Genomic DNA, 27,637 nt, shown 5'->3' with positions numbered 1-27,637 from the left:
TAATTAGGATCATATGCTGAGGAATGTTCCCATCTATCTCTCCAAGTCATTTGCATAAATGCTAATTAGCCATGCATAACACCGCGCGTGGCGAGCCAGCAAGAGCGCAAATGTAATTATCACGTTGATCGAATCAAGCAAACTGAAGGGCAGGGATGTTAAATACGTTAATGCATTTAATGTGTCCTTGCTTTTTCACCGGTCGAGGCATCGTTTCCTTCTCGAAGTCAGAAAAGCCATGAGTCAACCTGACCAGGTCGATCATACTTGAGCTTTGAACAACGGGGATATTTTTAGCAGGACTCAAACAGGAGTATTTTTAGCCCGTCTCCATTTGGAATCTCTAATTTAATATATTTCCATTAATCTTATGGTTGGTTCGCTCTGAACCATTGAACCTACTGTCCAAGAGGACTTCTCTTGGGCAGAACCTTTATTACTGTCTCAAGCTGTACGGTAAGGAGATTATGTTTCTAAAAGAGGGTTTGGTTTCTCCAATTGCACGGCCTGGTTCATGGGATTTCACAGCAGAAGGACATCTCCCACGGCTTCTGCAATATCTTTTCTTCCCAGCGTGAAAGCACCCCGAGGAGGAAAGAGACCGCATGGTTCAAGTCAAATGTGTTCTGCTCAGATGTTCTCCTGCTGGCACTCCAGAAATACGTAACTGGCTGAAGGACAAGCTCTCCAACCATGTAGTGCTTTTAAAGACATACCCAAGGGGCTGAAGTCCACACCATGGGTTGCTTCATTTGGGTTCGGACTAAAATCTGGTGAGGATCCAAAGCCTTGTTGACATAATGGGGCTATTGGTTACAACATTGGTTCTCAACTTGTGTGTCTTCAGGTGTTTTGGCCTACAACTCCCAGAAATCCCAGCTGGGAGTTGAAGGCCAAAACATCTGCGGACCCACAGGTTGAGAACTACTGGGTTAGAAGTTGTGACTAAGGACTTGGCAGGCCCATGTTTACATCTCCACTGAGCTATTGTCCAGCATGGCCAATGCCAACAAACGTTGGTGGTCTCTGTGAAATTGAGCTACCAAGTCCACTTTGGCTTTTGGTCTGAACTTTAAAGACCTTCAAGATGCCAAACCTACTCAAAGAGTAAAGAATAGCTCCTTCAGAAGTGGTCCCTGGTCAAACTGGTTCCTGGTCAAGTGGTCCCTGGTCAAGGTGGTCCCGGATCAAATTGGTCCCTCATCAAAGTGGTTCCTGGTCAAACTGGTCCCTGGTCAAAGTGGCCCATGGTCAAGTGGTCCCTGGTCAAACTGGTTCCTGGTCAAACTGGTCCCTGGTCAAACTGGTTCCTGGTCAAACTGGTCCCTGGTCAAGGTGGTTCCTGGTCAAAGTGGTCCCTGGACAAGCTGGTCCCTGGACAAACTGGTTCCTGGTTAAACTGGTTTCTGGTCAAAGTGATCCCTGGCCAAACTAGTTCCAGGTCAAACTGGTTCCTGGTCAAACTGGTTCCTGGTCAAAGTGGCCCCTGGTCAAACTGGTTCCTGGTCAAAGTGGCCCCTGGTCAAGTGGTCCCTGGTCAAACTCGTTCCTGGTCAAACTGGTTCCCGGTCAAGGTGGTCCCCGGTCAAACTGGTCCCTGGTCAAAGTGGTCCCTGGTCAAAGTGGTCCCTGGTCAAAAAAAGATTGGAGACCACTGATCTAAAGCCATACCAGGAGAGCAGTATGAAAGCCATTAGCTACCAAGGTACAGGATGATGGGGGTCGCAGGCCCTCTACCAAAGCAGTTGAGTCTGAAATCGCCAGAGGAGAGGAGCAGCCTTACCTTGACGGCTTCGGCATGGGTCACCTTGTCCAAGGCCTTGCCATTGACCTTCAGGATCTGGTCGCCCACCCGCAGCCCTTCCTTCTCGGCCAAGGAGCCCGGCTCCACCAGGGAGATGTAGATGCCCACGCCGTGCTCCGAACCGCCGCGGATGCTGAAGCCCAGCCCTTCGTGGGCCTTGTGCCGCTTGAGGGTCACTGGACGGAGCTCCCCATGAAGCGCCCCAGAGCCCAACGGGGGGGCCACCGTCCCTTCGAAAGGGGCAGCGAGGTCCAACGAGGGCTCGGGCTGAGGAGGCAGGGACCGGGGTGATGCTGAGGTGGCATCGAGGCCGGGCAAGAAGTCAGCCTTCAGGTAGAGCCCCTCCGAGGTGTATTGGTCAAAGAGGAGCTGGTCCGAGCGCGGGATGACCAGGCGGAGCATGGGCAAGAGCCGGCGCTTCTCCGGCCCGTCCAGGAGGACCCTGAGGGTCCGCACCAGGTCGTACACGTTCCGACGGCAATGGTAGACGTTGAGGCAGTGGATGAACTGCTCCCTTTCCGCCTCGCTGAGGAGCAAGTTCAGGGCCCCGTGGAGCTTCCTGACGTTGGCCGAGAGGAGGCGGAGGCCGGGGCCCGAGGGGGCGTTTGGGGGTCCCGGGCTGGACCTGGAGGAAGAGCAGGACTCCAGAGAGAGGCGGTCCAGATCCGTGCTCATCGCCTTCTTCCGCCGCCTCTCCCGCACCTCCAACAGCTTCTGAGGGTCAGGACATCATCGGTCCAGAAGGTCTGAGACACGTCGAGGAAGCCACTACTGACTTCCCTCACTTCTCTTGATCCCAGGAGTCCAAGAGAATGAAGAAGAGGCCATGCTTCTCCCTTTCCTTCCTTCTCTCCTTGCTCCCTCTTCTTCCTCCCTTCCTTCTTTCCTACCTGGCCTCTTTCTTAGCTTCTGGATGGCCCATGGGGTCTCTTCCAACTCTACGATTCCATGATTCTTTCTTGACTTCCTTCTTTCATTCCCTACTTTTTCCTAACAAGCCTGACCTTCTTCCTTGCTCTCTCTTTCTCTCCTTTCTTCCTTGCTACTTTCTTTCCTTCCTTATTTATTTATTTAGTGTTTATATTCTTCCTTGCTTTCTCTCCCTCCTTCTCTCCTTCCTTGCTACTTTCTTTCTTTCCTTCCTTATTTATTTATTTACAGTGTTTATATTCTTCCTTGCTTTCTCTCCCTCCTTCCTTGCTACTTTCTTTCCTTATTTATTTCAGTGTTTATATCCTTCCTTGCTTTCTCTCCCTCCTTCTCTCCTTCCTTGCTACTTTCTTTCTTTCCTTATTTATTTCAGTGTTTATATTCTTCCTTGCTTTCTCTCCCTCCTTCTCTCCTTCCTTGCTACTTTTTCTTTCTTTCCTTATTTATTTATTTAGTGTTTATATTCTTCCTTGCTTTCTCTCCCTCCTTCTCTCCTTCCTTGCTACTTTCTTTCTTTCTTTCCTTCCTTATTTATTTACAGTGTTTATATTCTTCCTTGCTTTCTCTCCCTCCTTCTCTCCTTCCTTGCTACTTTTTCTTTCTTTCCTTATTTATTTATTTAGTGTTTATATTCTTCCTTGCTTTCTCTCCCTCCTTCTCTCCTTCCTTGCTACTTTCTTTCTTTCTTTCCTTCCTTATTTATTTACAGTGTTTATATTCTTCCTTGCTTTCTCTCCCTCCTTCTCTCCTTCCTTGCTACTTTCCTTCCCTATTTATTTCTTTGTTTATGGTATTTATATTCTGCTCTTCTCACCCCAAAGTGGACTCAGAGTGGATCACGGAACATACGTATGTGGCAAACATTCAATGCCGTTTTATACGCAGACCAGACATAGATAGAGGTATATATAGGCTTTTCCTATATATATATTCTCTTTCTCCCACTCCTCCCCTCCTTTTATCTTATTCCTTCTTCTTTACTTGTTTACTACTTGGCTTCTTTCTTTCTCTCCTTCCTTCCTTAGTAATAATAATAATAATAATAATAATAATAACAACAACAACAACTTTATTTCTAACCTGCCCTCTCTCCCTGAAGGGCCTTCCTTCCTTCCTTCTTCCCTTCTTTCTTTCCTTCTTCCTTCTCTTCCTTGCTTTTCTCTTCCCTAGTTCTTCCTTCCCTTCTTTCCTTCCCTTCCTTCCTTCTCTCTCCTAGTGTTTCCTTCCCTCCTTCTTCACTTACTTGCTTTCCTCTCTCCTAATTTTCCTCTTTCTTTCCTTCCTTCCTTCCTTCCTTCCTTCCTTCCTTCCTTCCTTCCTTCTCTCTCCTAGTGTTTCCTTCCTTCCTTCTTTGCTTCCTTGCTTTTCTCTCTCCTAATTTTCCCTTCCTTCCTTCCTTCCTTCCTTCCTTCCTTCCTTTTTTCTTTCTTTCTTTCCTTCCTTCCTCTTCTCTCTCCTAGTATTTCCTTCCCTCCTTCTTCGCTTCCTTGCTTTTCTCTCTAATTTTCCTTTCTTTCTTTCCTTCCTTCCTTTTCTCTCTCCTAGTGCTTCCTTCCTTCCTTATTTGCTTTTCTCTCCTAATTTTCCCTTCCTTCCTTCCTTCCTTCCTTTTCTCTCTCCTAGTGTTTCCTTCCTTCCTTCCTTTTTTCTTCCTTCCTTCCTTCCTTCCTTTTCTCTCTCCTAGTGTTTCCTTCCTTCCTTCTTCGCTTCCTTGTTTTTCTCTCTCCTAATTTTTTCTTTCTTTCCTTCCTTCCTTGCTTTTCTCTCTCCTAGTGTTTCCTTCCTTCCTCACTCCCACTCTCTTCTTCTTCCTGCCTGCTTTCCTTCTTTCCTTTTATTTCTTCTAGTTTTTCCTTTCTCTTCCTTCCTTTTCTCCCCCCTTCCTTCTTCTCTTCCTTGCCTTTCTCTCTCCTAATTTTCCCTTCCTTCCTTTCTTCCTTTTTTCTTTCTTTCTTTCTTTCCTTCCTTCCTTCCTTTTCTCTCTCCTAGTGTTTCCTTTCTTCCTCACTGCCTGCTTTCCTTCTTTCCTTCCTTGCCTTCTTCCTTCCCTGCTACTTTCCTTCCCTCGTTTTTTCCTCCTACTCCCTCCAATGTCTCTCCTTATTCCTTCCTTCCTCACTCCCTTTTCTCTCTCCTAGTTTCTCCTACCTCACTCCTTCTCTCTTCTTCTTTCCTCCCTCGCCACCTTTGCTTCCTTCCAACGTTGAATTGCCGGCTCCCCTTCCTTCCCTCTTGGGATCTTTTCAGAGACAAGAGAAGTGGCTCCGTGTCTGGAATCGCCTCCAAGCGAGCCCAGGTCGTCGCCTCTCTTCTTTCTTTCCTTCCTTGCTTTGGATCCCAGCCAGGAAAGAAAGCCTCGTTGCCTGGGCGAGAAAGGATCAAGACAACACAGAGGGATCCATCCGACCAACCGAGAAGAAAGAACAGTGAATGCAAAGAGATGCGAGAGACTTCCAAGACGCGCTTCTTCCGAAACACTCAACCAGAAAAGGATCGTCTCAGGCTTGCCTTGGCATCTGTGGCTTCTCCTCCAGAGGAAGGAAGGAAGGAAGGTAGGAAGGAAGAAGGCGAAGAGTTGGCTCAACTGTTGAGCGGCTCCGGCGTCTCTGCCTCGCGGGGCGGCCTCTTTGGCAGCTGCGGCTCAGGAAATGACGCTCTTCTCTCGTTACCGGGCGACAGGCTGAGCCCAGCCGGTTCCTGGGAGGGAGGGAGGGAGGGAGGGAGGGGGGGGGGGAGAAAGAAGAAACAAGGGAGGAAGGAAGCTGCCGCCTTCTCTGCAGGTTGACAAGCAGAGGCTGGATGGCCATCTGTCGGGAGGGCTTGGATGGTGTCTACCTGCCTGGCAAAACGAAGGGGCTTGGACCGGATGGTGCTTGAGGTCCTTCTCTATCTATCTATCTATCTATCTATCTACTCTACCTACCTACCTATCTACCATATCTATGTATCTATCAACCTACCTACCTATCTACCATATCTACCTATCTATCAACCTACCTACCTACCATATCTATCTACCTACCATATCTATCTATCTACGTACCTACCTACCTACCATATCTATCTACCTACCTATCTACCATATCTATGTATCTATCAACCTACCTACCTATCTACCATATCTACCTATTTATCAACCTATCTACCTACCATATCTACCTACCTATCTACCATATCTATCTACCTACCTACCTACCATATCTATCTATCTACCTACCTACCTATCTACCATATCTATCTACTCTACCTACCTACCATATCTATCTATCTACCTACCTATCTACCATATCTATCTACTCTACCTACCTACCATATCTATCTATCTACCTACCTATCTACCATATGTATCTACTCTACCTACCTACCATATCTATCTATCTACCTACCTATCTACCATATCTATCTACTCTACCTACCTACCATATCTATCTATCTACCTACCTATCTACCATATCTACCTACCTACCTATCTACCATATCTATCTACCTACTCTACCTACCTACCATATCTACTCTACCTACCTACCATATCTATCTACCATATCTATCTACTCTACCTACCTACCATATCTATCTATCTACTCTACCTACCTACCATATCTATCTATCTATTCTACCTACCTACCATATCTATCTATCTACCTACCTATCTACCATATCTATCTACCTACCTACCTACCATATCTATCTATCTACTCTACCTACCTACCATATCTATCTATCTACTCTACCTACCTACCATATCTATCTATCTACTCTACCTACCTACCATATCTACCATATCTATCTACTCTACCTACCTACCTAATCTATCTACCTACTTACCATATCTATCTAATCTACCTACCTATCTACCATATCTATCTACTCTACTTACCTACCTACCATATCTATCTACCTATCTACCATATCTATCTACCATATCTATCTACTCTACCTACCTATCTCCCATATCTACCTACCTACCTACCATATCTATCTACCTATCTATCTACCTACCTATCTACTATATCTATCTATCTACTCTACCTACCTATCTTCCATATCTATCTACTTACCTATCTTAAGAATGGGGGTTGGACTGGATGGTGCTTGAGGTCCTTCTCTATCTATCCATTTATCTATCTAGCATATCTATCTACCTATCATATTTATGCCTGGATGGCCATCTGTCAGGAGGGCTTGGATGGTTTCTCCCTGCCTGGCAGAAAGAAGGGGCTTGGACTGGATGGCCCTTTACGTCCTTATCTATCTATCTATCTATCTATCTATCTATCTATCTATCTATCTACCATATCTATCTATCTACCTACCTACCTTATCTATGCCTGATGGCCATCTGTCAGGAGGGCTTGGATGGTGACTCCCTGCCTGGCAGAAAGAAGGGGCTGGACTGGATGGTGCTTGAGGTCCTTCTCTATCTATCTATCTATCTATCTATCTATCTATCATCTACCTACCTACCTATTTGCCATATCTATCTACGTATTATATCTATGCCTAGATGGCCATCTGTCAGGAGGGATCGGATGGTGTCTCCCTGCCTGACAGAAAGAAGGGGCTGGACTGGATGGTGCTTGAGTTCCTTCTCAATCATATCTATCTGTCTATCTATCTATCTATCTATCTATCTATCTATCTATCTATCTATCTATCATATATCTATCTCTATCTATCATATCTATGCCTAGATGGCCATCTGCCAGGAGGGCTTGGATGGTGTCTCCCTGCCTGGCAGAAAGAAGGAGGATGGATTGGATGGCCCTTGAGGTCCTTCTCAATCATATCTATCTATCTATCCATCCATCCATCTATCTCTACTTATCATATCTATGGCTCGATGGCCATCTTCCAGGAGAGATTGGATGGTGTCTCCCTGCCTGGCAAAAAGAAGGGGGCTGGACTGGATGGCCCTTGAGGTCCTTCTCAATCATGTCTATCTACCTACCTACCTATAATATCTATGGCTGGATGGCCGTCTGCCAGGAGGGCTTGGATGGTGTCTCACAGTGACACCAGAGGCACTCCAAGTGGCCAGCTTTTGGTCAAAGGAAATCTAGCATAATGCCAAAATTTTTAACTTCAAGTGACATTAAATATCTGAGAAAACCTTCATAATTCTGGGTTGCATTAACAAGGAGAGGAAGAGACTGGCGATCCCTACGCTGAGAACTGACAGGGGTGCAAAAAATATATATTTATTTCCATTACTGAAAAGTTGAAGGGCCTGTGACCATTGATCTCTTTCCACTTCCCTTCCTGCCTAAATGTATTATTGAAAGCCTATCTCTTGGACTTTTTTTAAAAACACCCACTCTGTAATAAGTAGAGCTGTGTGCATTGATTTGTTGTGCTGAAAGGGTCACGCCGATCTCATTAGAAAGAGGCTCTTCTCCAGTCGGTTGACAGTAAACGCTTCCCTGGCAAGTGGATGCTCTTCTTATTTTGCTTGGCAACAAATGACTTTGTTGAACTCCTAGGAGTAGTGGTAGTACTTAAAGTTTGTTATGTTGGGCAAGTTTGCTCTGGATGCATTGTCGGTGGGGTTCAGTGTGCTCTCTGGCTGCAGGGTGAACTACAGCTCCCACTCTGGTGAGTCAATCTCCTCTAATCCTTCCAGTAGGTTGAGTTAGTTCTGCATGCCAAGTTTGGTCCAGGTCCATCATTGGTGGAGGTCACAGTTTCCCTGGTTGTGGGTGAACTACAACTCCCAGAAAGGAAGGTCAGTTTCCTAACCCTAACCCAAATCTCTCCAGTAATCAAATTTTGTCATAGCGGGTATGTGTGCCAAGTTTGACCCAAATCCATCGGTGTTTGGGTTCACAGTGCTCTCTAGCTGCAGGGTAAACTACAACTCCCACTATGGTGAGTCAATCTCCTCTAATCCCTCCAGTAGGTTGAGCTAGTCCATGTAGGTTGAGCTAGTAGGTTGAGTTCTGCATGCCAAGTTTGGTCCAGGTCCATCATCGGTAGAGGTCACAGTTTCCCTGGTTGTGGGTGAACTACAACTCCCAGAAAGGAAGGACAGGTTGCTTACCTGTAACCATGTTTCTTCGAGTGTACTCTGTGAATTCACACTAATGGAGAGGCTGCGCCTGCGCAGGTCCCAACGGAAAACTCTTCCCAAGCTGAAGTTTAAATTTTGGCGGTAGCCACGCCCCTCCGTCCCCGGAGGGCATATAAGGCAGCCCTCGGCGTCTCCTCCCCAGTTCCTACGCCGCTAAGGCAACGAGAAAGGAAGAGGGTTTGCCAGAGGGGAAGGAAGGGCGGGCTTGTGTGAATTCACAGAGTACACTCGAAGAAACATGGTTACAGGTAAGCAACCTGTCCTTTTTCTTCGTGTACTCTGTGAATGCACACTAATGGAGACTAGCAAGCTTAGGTCTCGGAGGCGGGCTAAGCAAACCCTGACAACGAGAAAATGTCCAAACATATGTTTATTAAACATCAAAACATGGTCCGAGGACCCATTAAAGTATTGCATTAACACACGCCAAACACCGAGAGCAACCCGGTAAGGCATGATATAACCATTTAAGAGCACATGTGTAAGTAGGAACATCATTCCCTCAAAGGGGGAAGGCAGTTGCAAATAAGGCACAAATTGTCAAAGAGAACAGTGCAAACATGTACCGAACAGGAAAATCGACAAAAAGGTCGCATGAGGAAAACATCCACAGAGAAGTCATAAATGCATAAGGTTTAGGACAAGCATGAAGATAAAACTGCCCTAGCAAAGGCTGAATCCTTCAAAGTTTTTTGGTCTACCCTATAGTGAGACACGAATGTGAGGGGGTTGGACCAGATCGCTGCCCTGCAAATGGAGTCCAGGGGGATGCCCCTTAGGAAGGCAGTCGACGTGGAGAGACCTCTCGTCGAGCGCGGGCGGACCGACGGAGGGGGAGGTCGTTTGGCTAGTTCATAGGCCAGTTCAATGGCCTGAGCGATCCAATGGGACAGTCTTTGTGAAGAAATAGGATTGCCCAGTTTATCTGGAGCATGGGCCACAAAAAGTTTTGGGGACTTTCGAATGTCCTTAGTACGGTCCTGGTAGAAAAGAAGTGCTCTACGCACATCGAGGAGGTGCAGTCTCCGCTCAAGGGGAGACGAGGGGTCTGGGAAGAAGGCGGGAAGGACAATGTCCTGGTTAAGGTGAAAGGCCGAGACCACCTTGGGAAGGAAGGTGATGTCCGGACGGAGAACGGCGCGGTCATGATGAAAGCGGAGGTAAGGTTCATCAACCCGAAGGGCCGCCAGCTCCGAGGGTCTGCGCGCCGAGGTTATGGCCACCAGGAAGGCAACTTTCCAAGAAAGGAGACGTAGGTCGGTCGAAGCCAATGGTTCAAAAGGGGAGGCAGTGAGCTGGGAAAGCACGAGCTCGAGGTTCCACCCCGGAGTAGGAGGTTGAGACGGTGGGCAGATGTTATTGTATCCTTTCAAGAAGGTTTTGACAAGGTGATCGGAGAACAACGACGGTCTACCATGTTGCTGAAAACACCAGGATAGAGCGGCCAAGTAAGATTTCATAGAAGCAAGAGAAAGTTTTTGGTCTGCCAAAGACATAAGGAAGTCCAGGACAATCGGTACCGAGGTTGGGAAGGCAGTAATTCCCCGGGAGCGAAGAAAAGAACGAAAGCGAGAAACTTTATAAGTGTAGGCCCTGGTTGTAGCCGGCTTGTGAGCTGCGCGGAGGACCTCCTGTAGGTTGTGCGGGAGGGAGGTCAGGCGAGAATCCTCCAAGCAGTGAGATGTAGAGAGGGGAGATCCGGGTGCAGGATCTGGCCGTTCTCCCTGGACAAGAGGTGAGGTAGAAGGGGCAGAGTGAAGAAGGTCGCTCTGGAGAGATGAAGAAGAGCCGGGAACCAAGGTTGACGGGGCCAGGCTGGAGCTATCAGGATTGCCGATGTCGGTACCGACCGGAGTTTCTGTAGGACCCTTGGTATGAGAGGAAAAGGCGGAAAGAGGTAGATCGGTTCCGCAGACCAGTCCAGAAGGAAGGCGTCTCCCAGGCAGCCTGGAGAGGAGGACGGGGGAAGTCTTGCCCCGTACCGAGGCAGCTGAGCATTCTGGGGAGAAGCGAAAAGGTCTAGAGTGGGGAAGCCCCATTTGTGAAAAAGAGAAAGAAGAGTCTCGGGGTCGAGCATCCACTCGTGGGAGGAAGTCGTCATCCTGCTGAGGGCGTCTGCCAAGTTGTTCTGGATCCCGGGAAGGTGAATCGCCGAGATTTGGATGTTGCGGGCTATGCACCAATACCACAGCTGGGAGGAGAGGAGCATCAGCTTCCTTGAACCCGTGCCGCCCTGTTTGTTGATGTAGAAGACTGCTACCGTGTTGTCTGATTGGACGAGGACAGACCTCTGGGAGATCAGGCGGGAGAAGGCTTTCAGAGCCTTGAAGATAGCAAGGAGTTCCAGAAAGTTTATGTGATTGGCCTTCTCGGAGGGAGACCAGAGGCCTCGAACAGTGAGACCCTTCATGTGGGCTCCCCAGCCGAAATTGGATGAGTCCGTGGTTATGGTGGTGGAGGGGGGAATCGGGTGGAACGGAAGACCCCTGCAGATGTTGGAGAGGGATTTCCACCAGAGAAGCGACCGACAAACATGGGGCGGGACCGAGAGAAACCTCGAGTTGGGGTGGCGAAATGGCTTGAAAACGTCTATGAACCACCTCTGCAGGGTCCGGAGATGGAGCCTGGCAAACGGGGTCGTGAGGACTGTGGAGGCCATGTGGCCGAGCAGTACTTGGATGGATCGAGCCCGAACCCTCCGGTGGGTCTCGCAGAAGATGATTTGTTGGCGAAGGGCTAGAAACCTGTCGAGCGGGAGGGAGACAGTCCGAGCGATTGAGTCGAACAGGGCACCGATGAAGCGAATTTTGTTCGACGGGGTGAGGTGAGATTTGTCGTGGTTTAGCTGGAGACCGAGAGATTCTAGAAGAGAGAGGGTGTAGTCGACGTGACGTCGGAGGAGGGCAGGGTCGGATCCGACCAGAAGCCAGTCGTCTAGATAAGGAAAGACTGTGATCCCCTGGAGTCGGAGGTGGGCAGCCACAACGGCGACGACCTTGGTAAAGACCCTTGGGGCCGTAACGAGGCCAAAGGGTAAAACGGTGAACTGGTAGGTTTGGTCGAGAACTTTGAAGCAGAGGAAACGCCTGTGGGCTTCTCGAATCGCTACGTGGAAATAAGCGTCTCGTAGGTCTATAGACACGAAGTAGTCTCCGCGTTGAAGCATCGGTAGGATGGAGGCGATGGACACCATCCTGAACTTGGTCGGGCGTATGAAGGTATTGAGCATACGTAAGTCCAGAATGGGGCGGAGGCCCCCGCCTCTCTTCGGGACCGTGAAGTATCTGGAGAAGAAGCTTTGAGGGTCCCGTACCGATGGAGAGGGCCGAATAGCCCCTTTCGCGAGAAGGGCGTCGACCTCTGCAAGAATTTCTCGGGAAGGGTTGGAGAGGAGGACCTGTCCCGTGGGCGGGAGCCCCTCGAACTCTAAGGCATAGCCTTCTTGGACAATTTTGAGAACCCAGGCATCTGAAGTAATAGATTTCCAACGGTGAAAGAAGGGAGCCAGGCGGTCCAGAAAGAGACCATGAGGTTGATTTGGCGGGAGAGAGAGGTGCAGAGGAGTGAGAACCGCATCGGTACCGAAGAAAGAGTCTCTGGGGGGAGAGATGGCGTCAGGAGCGCCGGTGAGGTTGACCAGCGGTGGGGGTGGTACGGCCACGTTGTCTCTGCGGCTGAGTCGCCCGACGAGGCTGTTGGCGGTTCTGGTTGTTGGATACCGAGGGACGCCTGAAGGATTGCTGGCGGTAAGAGGGAGGCGGGAAGCGCCGAAAACGTTGAGGAAACCACTTGGTGCGGTGTGTTTGAGGTTGGTCACCACATTTAGTGGCCAGAACTTTAAAGTCATGATTGGTTTTGAGCTTGTCGTCCGTACCGGAATTAAAGAGGCCCATGGCGTCGAAGGGGAGGTCTTCGATGACTTGCCTGGAGGAGGAAGACAAGCCGGACGACCTCAGCCAGGCGTGGCGACGAATGGCAATGGCGTGGGCGATCATTTTGCCGGCCGTGTCGCCCGTATGCTTAGCCATCTGGATTTGATGATGTGCTAGCGAGTCGGCCTCTTGTTGGAGGGTGGACATGACGGACCGGTCTTCATCCGACAATTTAGAGAAGAAGGGCTGAGCTTTCTCCCAAAGGATCTGCTGGTATGCCCCCATACAGGCCCCATAGTTCGCCATTCTACAGAGTAGAAGGGCTCCGGAATAGAGCTTCCGACCGACCGCGTCAAACCTCTTGCCCTCTCTGTCTGCAGGGGTAGTGGATTCACGGCCGGAAGACTGAGAAGCTTTAACGACCATGGAGTTCGGGTCGGGATGGTGTTTAAGCCATTCTAAAGTGTCGTCATCTGTACGATACCAAGACTCGATTCTCTTCGAGGTAGGAGGGATCGAGGAAGGAGTCTTCCACGAAGATTGGATGACATCTAGGAGATAAGGCAAAAATGGCAACAGCGTGGCTGGAGGGGCCTGGGCTTGGACCCGTTTGAAGACCGGGTCAGTCACTGCTTTGGAAGTCTGTTTGATTTCCAGACCCAGGGCATCGGCCATTCTAATCATCTGTTCGGAGAAGGCCCGAATGTTGTCGGTAGGCGAAGGAGGGTCCACCTCATAGGCGTCATGAGGAGGAGAGAGATCAAGGCCTAAGGATACCACCGAGGCCGAGAGAGCGGAGTCAGGGCGATCTATATCGATCTCATCGTCCCCAGCCCCTTGAGGGGACTGGGGGGGAGATGACAACACAGTCTCTGGTGGCGGCAAAACCTCAAGAGCAGGAGCCATCTGTGGCCGAGTTTCTTTGGAGGCCGAGGCCTGGGCCGCTCGAGCCAGGCGAGTGGTCTGTCTACCCCGTTCCGGTGTCGAGGTCGGGGGAAAAAGCTGTTGACGAGACGAACGATGAGAGACAGCAGGTCGAGGAGATGGCACCCTGACCACTGTCTGAGTGGAGTGGTGGGGTGAGTCCTGCAACTCGCCATCAGAAAGATGTTGAGGAGAAGGTTGGCGAGGTCGCTGAGCGGGAGCGATCGGAGAGGATCTTCTAGAGGAAGTCGCAGAAGAAAGGACGTCCATCTTGGAGGAAGCAGAAGAGGAAGAGCGTTGGGTTGCCCTCTTCTTAGCGAGCGGTTGCTTCGATGGAACCCTCAAGGATTTACCCGGAGTGGGAGGGACCATTGCTGAGTCGGATTGGGTCCGACGAGCTTCCTCGTGAGCCCTTTTCAGGGCGATCTTCATCGCCGAGGTCGACGGAGGAGCTCCGAGATGGGATCGAGCCGAGGATACGGAAGCCACCGAGCTCGATGTCGAGGAAGGGCCGACCCGGCCAGAACGTGTCGACACCGTAGCCGTGGTGAGTGTGCACGGTGGTTTAGCGGCCTTAGACGATCTGGAGGCTCTGGATGCCTTAGACGAGACCGAGGGAGCTTTAGGTGTTGGAGCCGACATCGATCCCGGATTAAGCGGCGGCTTCGTGCCCGAAGTCGACGGAGCGGGTTCAGGGGCAAGCGATTTTTCGTAGAGCGCCGCTCTAAGCCTCGCGGCTCTATTTTTCCTAGCCTGGGCCGTTAGGGCCAGGCAGAAACGGCAGGTACCGACGACATGTGCCTCCCCGAGGCAGTAGAGGCACTTGGCGTGGCCGTCGGAATCAGGAATCTTAGCGGCACACTGAGTGCAACGCTTGAAGCGAGTCGTAGACATGAGAATCCGAAGTGAACCTTGCGGCGGAAAAAAAGGAACTGGGGAGGAGACGCCGAGGGCTGCCTTATATGCCCTCCGGGGACGGAGGGGCGTGGCTACCGCCAAAATTTAAACTTCAGCTTGGGAAGAGTTTTCCGTTGGGACCTGCGCAGGCGCAGCCTCTCCATTAGTGTGCATTCACAGAGTACACGAAGAAAAAGGTCAGTTCCCTAATCCTAACCCAAACCCTTCCATGGAATCAAATTTCAGAATATAAGGTCTGTGTGAAAAGTTTGACTCAAATCCATCGGTGTTTGGGTCCACAGTGCTCTGTGTATGAAGGTGAACTACAACTCTCCTACATCAAAGTGAATTTTCCCCAAAGACCTTCAGTATTTTTTGTGGCTCATGGGGACTCTATGTGCCAAGTTTGGTCCAATTCCATCATTGGTGGAGTTCAGCGTGCTCATTGATTGCAGGGGAATTTGGTACATCGGTGTTTGGGTTCACAGTGCTCTCTGAATGAAGGTGAACTACAACTCCCCCAAATCAAAGAGAATTTTCCCCAAAGACCTCCAGTATTTTTTGTGGCTCATGAGGACTCTGTGTGCCAAGTTTGGTCCAATTCCATCATTGGTGGAGTTCAGCGTGCTCATTGATTGCAGGGGAATTCGGTCCATCGGTGTTTGGGTTCACAGTGCTCTCTGGATGTAGGTGAACTACAACTCCCCCGAATCAAGATTCGCGGTGTGTGTCCTTAGCACGCCCCCCTTGCGCTATTGTCAACACGGCCTTTCCAGAGGGAATTGACGGACGCTCTCCGAAACAGGAGACAGAGAGTGCTCTGCAAATATGAAGAACCCTTTTTGCGATAATTAAGCAAAGCCTTGGAATGAGGAGCGTCAGAAACACACACTTCAAGGAGATTAGCTTCTTTGGCAAACAATTAATCCTCTGCTTTAAAGACAGCAGGTTTTGCAAATGCTTGCTTAGTGAGCGGGGAAGTGCGAACACTTCAAGGCTTGATTTTTTTCCACACCATCACCAGACAATTGGATACATTTCTGCCAACAATGAACAAGTTTTCTGAAGCCGTCACGGAAGAAGTCGACACTCTGTTTCCGCAACCGGCGTCTCGCAGGACCCATCGTGCACAGATCTTCCGATAGCCAAGCAAAGCAACAATGTGACCCACACGTTCTTGTGAAATGCCAATTATGCTTGAAATTTCTTTCTGAGTGATACGACGATCGTCCTAAATCCGTCAACCTTTTGCTTGTGAAACTTGGTGGTTGCTGTCACAGGACGTCCAACTCTTTGTTTGTCACGCAAGTCAGATGTTCCCACCTCATAGAATCATAGAATAGTAGAGTTGGAAGAGACCACATGGGCCATCTAGTCCAACCCCCTGCTAAGAAGCAGGAAATCGCATTCAAAGCACCCCCGACAGATGGCCATCCAGCCTCTGCTTAAAAGCCTCCAAGGAAGGAGCCTCCACCACAGCCCCGGGGAGAGAGTTCCACTGTCGAACAGCTCTCACAGTGAGGAAGTTCTTCCTGATGTTCAGGTGGAATCTCCTTTCCTGTAGTTTGAAGCCATTGTTCCGTGTCCTAGTCTGCAGGGCAGCAGAAAACAAGCTCCCTCCTCCCTCCCTATGACTTCCCTTCACGTATTTGTACATGGCTATCATGTCTCCTCTCAGCCTTCTCTTCTGCAGGCTAAACATACCCAGCTCTTTAAGCCGCTCCTCATAGGGCTTGTTCTCCAGACCCTTAATCATTTTAGTCGCCCTCCTCTGGACGCTTTCCAGCTTGTCAACATCTCCCTTCAACTGTGGTGCCCAGAATTGGACACAGTATTCCAGGTGTGGTCTGACCAAGGCAGAATAGAGGGGGAGCATAACTTCCCTGGATCTAGACGCTATTCCCCTATTGATGAGGCCAGAATCCCATTGGCTTTTTTAGCAGCCGCATCACATTGTTGGCTCATGTTTAACTTGTTGTCCACGAGGACTCCAAGGTCTTTTTCGCACACACTGCTGCCAAGCCAGGCGTCCCCCATTCTGTATCTTTGATTTCCATTTTTTCTGCCAAAGTGAAGTATCTTGCATTTGTCCCTGTTGAACTTCATTTTGTGAGTTTCGGCCCATCTCTCTAGTCTGTCAAGATCGTTTTGAATTCTGCTCCTGTCTTCTGGAGTGTTGGCTCTCCCTCCCAGTTTTGTGTCGTCTGCAAACTTGATGATCGTGCCTTCTGACCCTTCGTCTAAGTCGTTAATAAAGATGTTGAACAGAACCGGGCCCAGGACGGAGCCCTGCGGCACTCCACTCGTGACTTCTTTCCATGATGAAGACGACGCATTGGTGAGCACCCTTTGGGTTCGTTCGCTTAGCCAATTACAGATCCACCTAACCGTAGTTTTGTCTAGCCCACATTTTACTAGTTTGTTTGCCAGAAGGTCGTGGGGGACTTTGTCGAAGGCCTTACTGAAATCCAGGTACGCTACATCCACAGCATTCCCTGTATCGACCCAACTCGTAACTCTATCGAAAAAAGAGATCAGATTAGTCTGGCATGACTTGTTTTTGGTAAATCCGTGTTGACTATTAGCAATGACTGCATTTGTTTCTAAGTGTTCGCAGACCACTTCCTTAATGATCTTTTCCAGAATCTTGCCTGGTATCGATGTGAGGCTGACCGGACGGTAATTGTTTGGGTCGTTCTTTTTTCCCTTCTTGAAGATAGGGACCACATTCACCCTCCTCCAATCTGCTGGGACTTCTCCCATTCTCCAAGAACTCTCGAAGATAATTGCCAGTGGTTCTGAAATAACTTCCACTAGTTCCTTCAATACCAGATGTAGCTGATCTGGCCCTGGGGACTTGAATTCGTTTAGAGAGGCCAAGTGTTCCTGGACAACATCTTTAAACTTACTCGTCCAATGACGCACAGGGCTCACATCAACACAATCACCATGAACAGCTTGCATTATCTGTTGAATATCTTTTGGGGTGTCAAGAATTCAGTTGAGTCGCACTGAATTCTTGACCGACTGTCTGCACGGGGTTCCATACTTTGCATTTTAACAACACAACCGTTCAATGCTAAGGCTTCCCTCCAAATGGAACTGTCTACACAGGGTTTCATACTTCGCACTTCAACAACACAACCGTTCAATGCTAAGGCTTCTCACCAAATGGAACCACCTGCACAGGGTTCCATACTTCGCACTTTAACAACACAAACATTCAATGCTAAGGCTTCCCACCAAATGGAACTGTCTGCGCAGGGTTCCATACTTCGCACTTTAACAACACAACCTTGCAATACTAAGGCTTCCCACCAAATGGAACTGTCTGCGCAGGGTTCCATACTTTGCACTTTAACAACACAACTATGCAATACTAAGGCTTCCCACCAAATGGAACTGTCTGTGCAGGGTTCCATACGTTGCACTTTAACAACACAACCGTTCATTTCTAAGGCTTCCCACCAAATGGAACCGTCTGCTCAGGGTTCCATACTTCGCACTTTAACAACACAACCATTCAATGCTAAGGCTTCCCGCCAAATGGAACTGTCTGCACAGGGTTCCATACTTCGCATTTTAACAACACAACCGTTCAATGCTAAGGCTTCCCACCAAATGGAACCGTCTGCGCAGGGTTCCATACTTCGCATTTTAACAACACAACCGTTCAATGCTAAGGCTTCCCACCAAATGGAACTGTCTGCACAGGGTTCCATACTTTGCATTTTAACAACACAACCGTTCAATGCTAAGGCTTCCCACCAAATGGAACTGTCTGCGCAGGGTTCCATACTTTGCACTTTAACAACACAACTATGCAATACTAAGGCTTCCCACCAAATGGAACTGTCTGTGCAGGGTTCCATACGTTGCACTTTAACAACACAACCGTTCATTTCTAAGGCTTCCCACCAAATGGAACCGTCTGCTCAGGGTTCCATACTTCGCACTTTAACAACACAACCATTCAATGCTAAGGCTTCCCGCCAAATGGAACTGTCTGCACAGGGTTCCATACTTCGCATTTTAACAACACAACCGTTCAATGCTAAGGCTTCCCACCAAATGGAACCGTCTGCGCAGGGTTCCATACTTAGCACTTTAACAACACAACCGTTCAATGCTAAGGATTCCTGCCAAATGGAACCTTCTGCACAGGGTTCCATACTACGCACTTTAACAACACAATCGTTCAATGCTAAAGCTTCCCGCCAAATGGAACTATAGAGTCTACTGAACAAGCCAGGACCTGCCGCATGTTTTAATTTACTCCTCAAAGTGCTGAAACCAGTGTAAAGGAACTCAGTGAAGAGGCAAAAGAAAAGCAGCAATCTGTCTTCTAAGTCCTCTTAACTAGAGCATTAAGGGCCTGCCAGCTGCTTCCAAGGACTTTAGTTGATTGGCTTACAATCTGGCCACCTTTGCAGAAGCATGCTCTCCTCACTGGCCACACATTCGGCACCCATGGTACCAAAAGGATCAGGATGGAAGCTGATGTCTTCCAAATATCATTGCAAAAAGTAAACATCTTTTCTCTGAATATACTAAAACCTAGAAGAGCTGGCGGGAGATGCAAGAGTGGAAAAAGGAGTATCTGATGGAGTGGCTGCCAAGCGTTTGAAAGAACTATCTATGGTGCTGAATCTGTTCTGGTGGATACGCTTCAGCACATTGGATAGCTCCATTACCATCGAGATTAAATCCTAGAGCGGATTCACTACTCCACTAACACAGAGACAATACCGTTGTAGTAGAGATGAGAATAATCAGCTTTCTAGATGTTGTTTATTGCTGCTGGCATTCAGCATCACTGGTTATACTGGTTACTGCAAGCATTCAACATCACCAGTTATACTGGTTACTACCAGCATTCAACACCACTAGTTATACTGGTCACTGTCTGAGTTCAACATCACTGGTTATACTGTTACTGCCAGCATTTAATATCACTGGGTATACTGGTTACTGCAAGCATCCAATATCACCAGCTATACTGGTTACTGCCTGCATTCAACATCACTGGTTATACTGGTTACTGCAAGCATTCAACATCACCACTTATACTGGTTACTGCCTGCATTCAACATCACCAGTTATACTGGTTACTGCCTGCATTCAACATCACCAGTTATACTTGTTACTGCCTGAATTCAACATCACTGGTTATACTGGTTACTGTAAGCATTCAACATCACCAGTTATACTGGTTACTGCCTGCATTCAACATCACTGGTTATACTGGTTACTTCAAGCATTCAACATCACCGGTTATACTGGTTACTGCAGTCATCCAAGATCACTGGTTATACTGGTTACTGCCTGCATTCAACATCACTGGTTATAATGGTTACTGCAAGCATTCAACATCACTAGTTATACTGGTTATTGCCTGCATTCAACATCACTGGTTATACTGGTTACTGTCTGCATTCAACATCACTAGTTATACTGGTTACTGTCTGAGTTCAACATCACTGGTTATACTGGTTACTACCAGCATTCAACACCACTAGTTATACTGGTTACTGTTTAAGTTCAACATCACTGGTTATACTGTTACTGCCAGCATTTAATATCACTGGTTATACTGGTTACTGCAAGCATCCAATATCACCAGTTATACTGGTTACTGTCTGAGTTCAACATCACTGGTTATACTGGTTGCTGCCTCGGTACAGCATCACTGGTTGTACTGGTTACTGCCAGCATTTAACATCACTGGTTATACTGACTACTACCAGCATTGATGGGAAAACTGATGATGTAAAGGGAGACGGATTAAAGATGAGCTTCGAGCGAAACAGACAAGAATCATGAGAAATCACGAAGTTGCTGAAATGGCCTCAGCCCTGAATTGCAAGGCTTCGATGCAACTTGTTTCGATCGCAATCAAAAGAAGGCAAGACCCTCTGCAAAAATGGTCCCTTCTGCCAATCAAGGCAAAGTCAGCCCCAGCTGGGTGTGCGCAGCGCGAAAGACAAAAGCCTGGACTGTATAAAATGTGTGTGTTTATCAGCTTCTTTGAGTGGCTTACCGCTGGCTGCTGGCAGCCTTTGAAATCTCTCCATGGCCTTTGGCAAGAAAAATATTCCAAAAGGAGCGCAGGCCGCCATCTCTGCCAACCACTCCATTAGCCCCAGGCTTGGCAAGTGGAAAGACCAACTCCACGGGTGACTTAATTGCGAGAGATCATTAGCCCAGGAGGGCGGCAGTTTGCCGATTTAGGAACCAAAAGAGAGGGAGACGGGTCGAATATCGCACTTTCCGAGGAGATGGGGAAACAGCCGTAGCAATAACACGAAGCAACACTATTTTTGTTCCTGGGTTGGCGATATCAATGTCATTTCCTCATTGGTTCTATCATCAAAACATGGGGGAAAGCTTATTAAATTGCAAAAACTTTGGGACATCCTGCGGCACATTTGGCTGTCGTTTTTCAATGAATCTCTCAACAAGTTTCAACCAATTCAGCAGTTTAAAAAAACAAAACAAAAACAAAGTTTCTCCAGACCCTTGCTCATTTTAGACACCCTCCTCTGGACATTCAGGCTTGTCAACATTGTTGCGGATTGTAGATGATGAATGGAAGATCTTACGCAGGGGTCCCCAAACTAAGGCCCGGGGGCCGGATGCGGCCCTTCAAGGTCATTTACCTGGCCCCCGCCCTCAATAATAATATAATATTTTTATATCAGTTTTAATAATATAATATATTGTATATACATATGGGGAGCCCTGGTGGCGAAGTGTGTTAAAGCACTGAGCTGCTGAACTTGTGGACCAAAAGGTCCCAGGTTCAAATCCTGTGAGCGGAATGAGTGCCCGCTGTTAGCCCCAGCTTCTGCCAACAATTCGAAAACATGCAAATGTGAGTAGATCAATAGGTACCGCTCTGGCGGGAAGGTAACAGTGCTCCATGCAGTCATGCTGGCCACATGACCTTGGAGGTGTCTATGGACAACGCCGGCTCTTCGGCTTAGAAATGGAGATGAGCATCAACCCCCAGAGTCGGTCACAACTGGACTTAACGTCAGGGGAAAACCTTTACCCTTTACTATATACATATGATATTGATAATAATATTATCATTTTATACAATATAATATTATTAATAATACCATATAATAATATTAATTATATGTTATATATTACATATAATATTACAGTATAGTGGTAAAGTTCAATATAGTAATATATAATGCTAATATTGTGCTATGCTAATAATATATATTGTACTAGCTGTGCCCGGCCACGCGTTGCTGTGGCAAAGTGGTGGTGGTATTGGTTAAAAATTGTTGTGTAATTTTTATTTGACGTTATTTGTATTTTTAAATTATTTTTATTGTAAGTTATCTTTTTATTTATTACATGTTATTATTTTCTTGTATTATTTTTAGTTATTTTCTGTTATTACAGTATTTCATTGTATTAATTTTTTAGTGTTTTTAATTATTTTTAGTGTTTTTTTATTATTTTTTATTGGGTTGCTAGGAGCCCAAGTTGGAGGAGCTTAGCCCTCTAACTGGCAGCAATTGGATAAAAGCAATTATTGCTCTCCCTCTAATTAGGACTTTATTTTTCTTTTCTTTTTGTTGTATCAACCTAGAGCCGTGGATGATGGGTTGTGTTGTCAAATTTCGAGGTTGTGGGGCCTGTAGTTTTGTTGATTTGTGGGTCGCCGTGATGCCATCACTCTTTTATATATATAGATGTATATACAGCTGCTCTGAGTTGCCTTTGGGGTGAGAAAGGTGGGATATAAATGTAGTAAATAAATGTAGTAAATTAATGAATAAATAATTCTGGACTTAGGCTCGCCCAAAGTCTGAAATGACTTGAAGACACAAACAACAACAATCCCAATTAACCTGACTATCTCATTGGCCAGAAGCAGGCCCACACTTCCTATTGAAATCCTGATAGGTTTATGTTGGTTAAAATTATTTTCATTTTTAAATACTGTATTGGTCTTTCATTGTTATTGTTGTTGTTTTGCACTACAAATAAGACATATGCAATGTGCATAGGAATTTGTTCGTTGTTTTTTTTCAAATGATAATTCGGCCCCTCAACAATCTGAAGGATTGTGGACTGGCCCTCTGCTTTAAAAGTTTGGGGATCCCTGTTGTAGATGATGAATGGAAGCTCTTACGTGTCTCCGTGAGCCCAGAGTCACCTGCAGAACAATGACGTACCACTCAGGTTTTCAGAACAAATAATGCAGGAACTTTACTAATTCCAAGAGATCAATAGAACCGTAGTATTCACAATAGTTCCTCTGATTGCTTACGGAAATCAGCAGTTATAAACAGTCCTTTCTCGGTCCATAAAATCTGCTTCAGTGAAGAATACACTCCTGGTTCTTCATCCTCTTCTTCAGCAGTAAACAAGGCCTCAGAAATAGCAAGGCCTCTCTGAGTATACAGCCATCTTTTCCAGGCAGTAGTCAGTCAGCACACCCTGAACAAAAACCTGTTTAAACTAGTTCTATAGCAGCAGAACAGGAAAAATATCAAATCAGATCCCCAGGTCTTTGCAAACTCAGCCAGTCGGCTTCATGCACTTTGAAAACCATGAAAAACATCTCCCTTCAATTGTGGCACCCAGAATTGTGATTTCCATAGATCTAGACACTAGGCTCCTATTGATGCAGGCCAAAATCCCATTGGCTTTTTTAGCTGCCGCATGACATTGTTGGCTCATGTTTAACTCATTGTCCACGAGAACTCCAAGAACTTTTTCACACGTCCTGCTCTCGAGCCAGGCGTCCCCCGTCCTTGGAAAATTACAAATCACCAGATTCAATTAATGACTCCTTTTTATTAGGGGTGGAGTCAGGGGATGTGAGAGAAGCCTGGTAACACATCCAGGCATCCCCTGGGCAACGTCTGTGTAGACAGCCAATTCTCTCACATTAGAAGCGACTTGCAGTATGTTCTCAAGTAGCTTCTGACACGATTTTTTTTTTAAAAAAGGGTAGAGTTGGGGGTCTTCAATAACACCATGGTTAAAGTGGCTTCGAACTGCATTAATTCTACAGTGTAGATGTCCCCTCAGTCTTCCAGCATAACTTTATTTACGTATTTACTACATTTATATCCCGCCCTTCTCACCCCAAAGGGGACTCAAAGCGGCTTACAAATTATATGTACATACACTATATTATATTATTAGCATTATATATTACTACTAGCTGTGCCCGGCCACGCGTTGCTGTGGTGTTGTCTGGTGGTGTTGGTGAGAAATTGTTGAGGTAGTGGTGGTATTGAATGTCTGTTGTATCGTTGTCTTTATGTTTAGTATGCACACTGAAGTGGATTATATGGCAGTGTGGAAGGTCCTTGAGTCTACACTGCCATATAATCCAGTTAAAATCTGATAATCTGTGGAAGAGGCCTAAATGAGGCCTAACCGTGCCTGTGTCCTGGGCTGAGTAGGTTGCTAGGAGACCAAGTGGGTGGAGCTTAGCCTTCAAACTGGCAGCAATTGGATAAAAACTATTATTCCTCTTCTTGTAATTAGGACTTTATTTTTCTTTTCTTTTTGTTGTATCAACCTCGAGCCGTGAATGATGAGTTGTGTTGTCAAATTTCGAGGTTGGGGGGCCTGTAGTTTTGTTGTTTTGTCCGCTGCCCTGATGCCATCACTCTTTTATATATATAGATATTAAACTATATCACCATACTGTTATATATACACACACACACACACACACACACACACACACACACACACACTAGGCATGGGCAAATTTATCGGAATTGTCCTTAATCGTAATAAAATCAGTAATTGTTATACAATCGAACAGGGTTCCGAGGTGGTTTTGCCCTTCAGAATTAACCTTCCAATTCGAAGGTTACTACGCCCGATGACTAACAATTAAAGGTAAGCCCAATAGTTAGTTGCGTGGAATATCCTTGTGTTTTTACTTTAGGAGACGGCACATTCCCCAACAGGCTTTAGGACCATTCATCCATTCCTTACCCTTCAGAGTCAGTCAATGAAGGTCACTTTGGAGCTGGGTGACTAAACTGTGATTAGTTTCCTTCCTTTTTCCCTTTTTTTCCTTTCCAGCTGAGAAACTTAACAGCCGGTCAGAGGAAAAAATGTACATTGCATGCCTGTCCTGTGTTGGAAACTTCTAGCAAGGGATTTGCTTATTCAAAATGCATCTCCGACACAATGAGCTTGGAAATTATAGGGGAGGTCACGGTGCCCTTTGTTCTCACAGCCTACTGGGGAATATGGCTAAAATTGGAATACGTCTCCTCCTTACCTATTCAAGGTACCTCTTGACATTTCCGCAGGGCATGCAAAGCATTTATTAGGGGCAAGGGAGGGCTCAAAGTGCCTTTTCTTCAGATGTCCGGAGCTTATAAGCAACCGATTGGAGATCAACTCATAGTCACTATGTAACACGATTTTTGTTCAGTGGTTCTATCAAAAATTGTGTTGAGCAGTGTCATTGTTTGGAGACCCCAGTGCTCTCTGGATGTCGGTGAACTATGTTAGAGGTTGTAGATATAAATAAATAGAAGCTTTACTACAGTTTCTGAACCAAGATATACCCTGCGGTATAATAAAGTGTCACTCAGGCTTGTGTAACAAGGAACAGTATCTTTACCTCAGTTCAAAAGGTCAAACAGGGCAACAATATGTACAGCAGTCTCTCTGAATTCACACAGAATTCAGTTTTACACAGTTTTAAATGCAGTTTTTAATACTTTTATAGTATTTAAATGTGCCTCATTTGCCTTATAAATAAATAAGTAATGGCTGCTGACTCTCCAGGCTTCAAAGAGTCGGCAGCCATTCCCTTCCTGACTATTTCCAGTCAACATTGTCTTCACTCTCTGAGGTGAAAGAGGCAGTTAAAGCCGTTTGTCTCAGCACCAAGCTAGAGACAATAGCCAATCAGAATTCTGGCTCCTGACTGGCTCAGCCAATCAGTTGTCGACACATGCCTTTCCAGTCAACTGATTTCATCATGGTGTCCTTTTACATATCTCCACAAACTACAATTCCCAAACTCAAGGCCAATGCCCACCAAACCCTTCCAATATTTTCTGTTGGTCATGGGACTTCTGTGTGCCAAATTTGGTGGAGTTCGGAATGCTCTTTGATTGGAAGTTAACTATAAATCCCAGCAGCTACAACTCCCAAATGATAAAATCAATTCCCTCCCCAACCCTACCCTACCAGTATTTAAATTTGGGTGTATCGGGTCTTTGTGCCAAATTTGGTCCAGTGAATAAAAATACATTCTGCAGATTGATATTTATAGTACGTACAGTAGCAAAACTACAATTATGAGGTAGCAACGAAAATAAGTTTATGGTTGGGGGTCACCACAACACGAGGAACTGTATTAAGGGGTCATGGCATCAGGAAGGTTGAGAACCACTGCCTTATAGCAACGTTGTTTCCACTGAGAGACTAGAAGCCCACACTACTTAATTTAAGCCCGTCCAGGCACCCATGAAATCATGCCAAAGACACCTGGCCTTCGAGGTCTTATTTCGAATTCTCTGAGAATATCTGTCGATTTTTCACTCCTTGTGTTCTCGGTCCTAATGTAGTTTCCCGAGAACACTCCCCATTGGTCAAATGCCTTTTCTCAAGGGAACGGGAAGTTTTACTTTCCCTGTTGCCTGGGAACAGACACAGGAATCCACAACATCGGATGCGGCATCAGGAAGGTTGAGAACCACTGCCTTATAGCAACGTTGTCTGCACTGAGAGACTAGAAGCCCACACTACTTAATTTAAGTCCATCCAGGCACCCATGAAATCATGCCAAAGACACCTGGCCTTCAAGGTCTTATTTTGAATTCTCTGAGAATATTTGTCGATTTTTCACTCCTTGTGTTCTCGGTCCTAATCTAGTTTCCAGAGAACACTCCCCATCGGTCAAATGCCTTTTCTCAAGGAACGGGAAGTTTCACTTTCCCTGTTGCCTGGGAACAGACACAGGAATCCACAACATCGGATGCGGCATCAGGAAGGTTGAGAACCACTGCCTTATAGCAACGTTATCTCCACTGAGAGACTAGAAGACCACACTACTTAATTTAAGTCCATCCAGGCACCCATGAAATCATGCCAAAGACACCTGGCCTTCAAGGTCTTATCTTGGATTCTCTGAGAATATTTGTTGATTTTTCACTCCTTGTGTTCTTGGTCCTAATCTAGTTTCCCGAGAGCACTCAAATGCCTTTTCTCAAGAGAACGGGAAGTTTCACTTTCCCCTTTTGCCTGGGAACGAGCACAGGAATCCACAAAATCGGTCTCATCTGCTTGCAACTCTCTCCGATCAAATATATACTTTGAAACCGATCATCCCACTCATTCCCTGACCCGTCATCAGAAAAATCCTTTGCCACTTGCTGAGCGACAACACTAGATTTATCTGAAGTTGTGGTGATGTTTACAATTGATGGATGTTGAGATTGAGGGAGTGCAAGCGGAAAAGCAGTCGGGAACGGCTCGTTCTCATACTTTCGAACCCAAATTTGCAGGATACGGGCTTTCTCCGCTGCAACTGCGTTGGGATTTGTGCACTGTGTGCAAATCCTACCACCGGGCCACCGAACACTTCCACCACCTGCGGCTGTGTGGGAAGCCAGTTGATTGTTCCTGATGACTGCTGCGTTGCTATGGTTATTCCGGGTTAATCGGAGCTATTAATTCCAGAAATGCAATTTCATTCCACTGAGCGACATTGTCGCCAGGTCTCCCCCCTCTCGCTTTCTCCGTCTCTTTCCAGGTTCGTTGTTTGTTTTCGCAGCTCCTCGGCATTTTATTTCGACTCTTTCATTTTGCATGGCCTTGGGGCTCTTTTCCGCAACGAGAAGGTAAAAAAAAAACAAACCCATAAGTTTTGACAGCGCCAGGTTTGCTGTTCGGGGAGCTCTCAATGCTGATGGATGAGGTGGAAAAGCGGGAGAGATTGATTTTCGCCCTCTCCAATTTTCCTCCAATGTAACCGCCCGTAACATATATTATAGCGTTGGGGATAAAATTCTGGACGGCACACACACACATAAAGAGAGTTTATTTTATGGTTTAATCACTGAGTATTATATTAAATAGGGAGCGCCCAGTGGCGCAGCGTGTTAAAGCGCTGAGCTGCTGAAC

General features: G+C 46.9%; 2 protein-coding genes across 3 annotated transcripts in view; one reads left to right on the top strand and one right to left on the bottom strand.

Annotated features, from left to right (window-relative positions):
- Positions 1-2,535, bottom strand: part of whrn (whirlin) — a 49,816-nt gene extending 47,281 nt beyond the window's left edge. For both annotated transcript variants that reach the window (XM_062959649.1, XM_062959650.1), the window contains exon 1: positions 1,784-2,535. In XM_062959649.1, coding sequence (XP_062815719.1) covers positions 1,784-2,479 — 696 coding nt within the window. In that variant the 5' untranslated portion in view covers positions 2,480-2,535. The remainder of the gene's footprint in view (positions 1-1,783) is intronic.
- A 2,617-nt stretch (positions 2,536-5,152) lies between these two features.
- Positions 5,153-27,637, top strand: part of atp6v1g1 (ATPase H+ transporting V1 subunit G1) — a 33,526-nt gene continuing 11,041 nt past the window's right edge. The window contains exon 1 of the mRNA XM_062959653.1: positions 5,153-5,286. Within this exon, the coding sequence (XP_062815723.1) occupies positions 5,175-5,286 (112 nt within the window). The 5' untranslated portion in view covers positions 5,153-5,174. The remainder of the gene's footprint in view (positions 5,287-27,637) is intronic.

Source organism: Anolis carolinensis, unplaced genomic scaffold, assembly GCF_035594765.1.
Source record: "Anolis carolinensis isolate JA03-04 unplaced genomic scaffold, rAnoCar3.1.pri scaffold_7, whole genome shotgun sequence".
Lineage (NCBI taxonomy): Eukaryota > Metazoa > Chordata > Lepidosauria > Squamata > Dactyloidae > Anolis > Anolis carolinensis.
The sequence above is the reverse complement of the archived record's forward strand: the minus strand, read 5'-3'. Positions and strand labels throughout refer to the sequence as shown.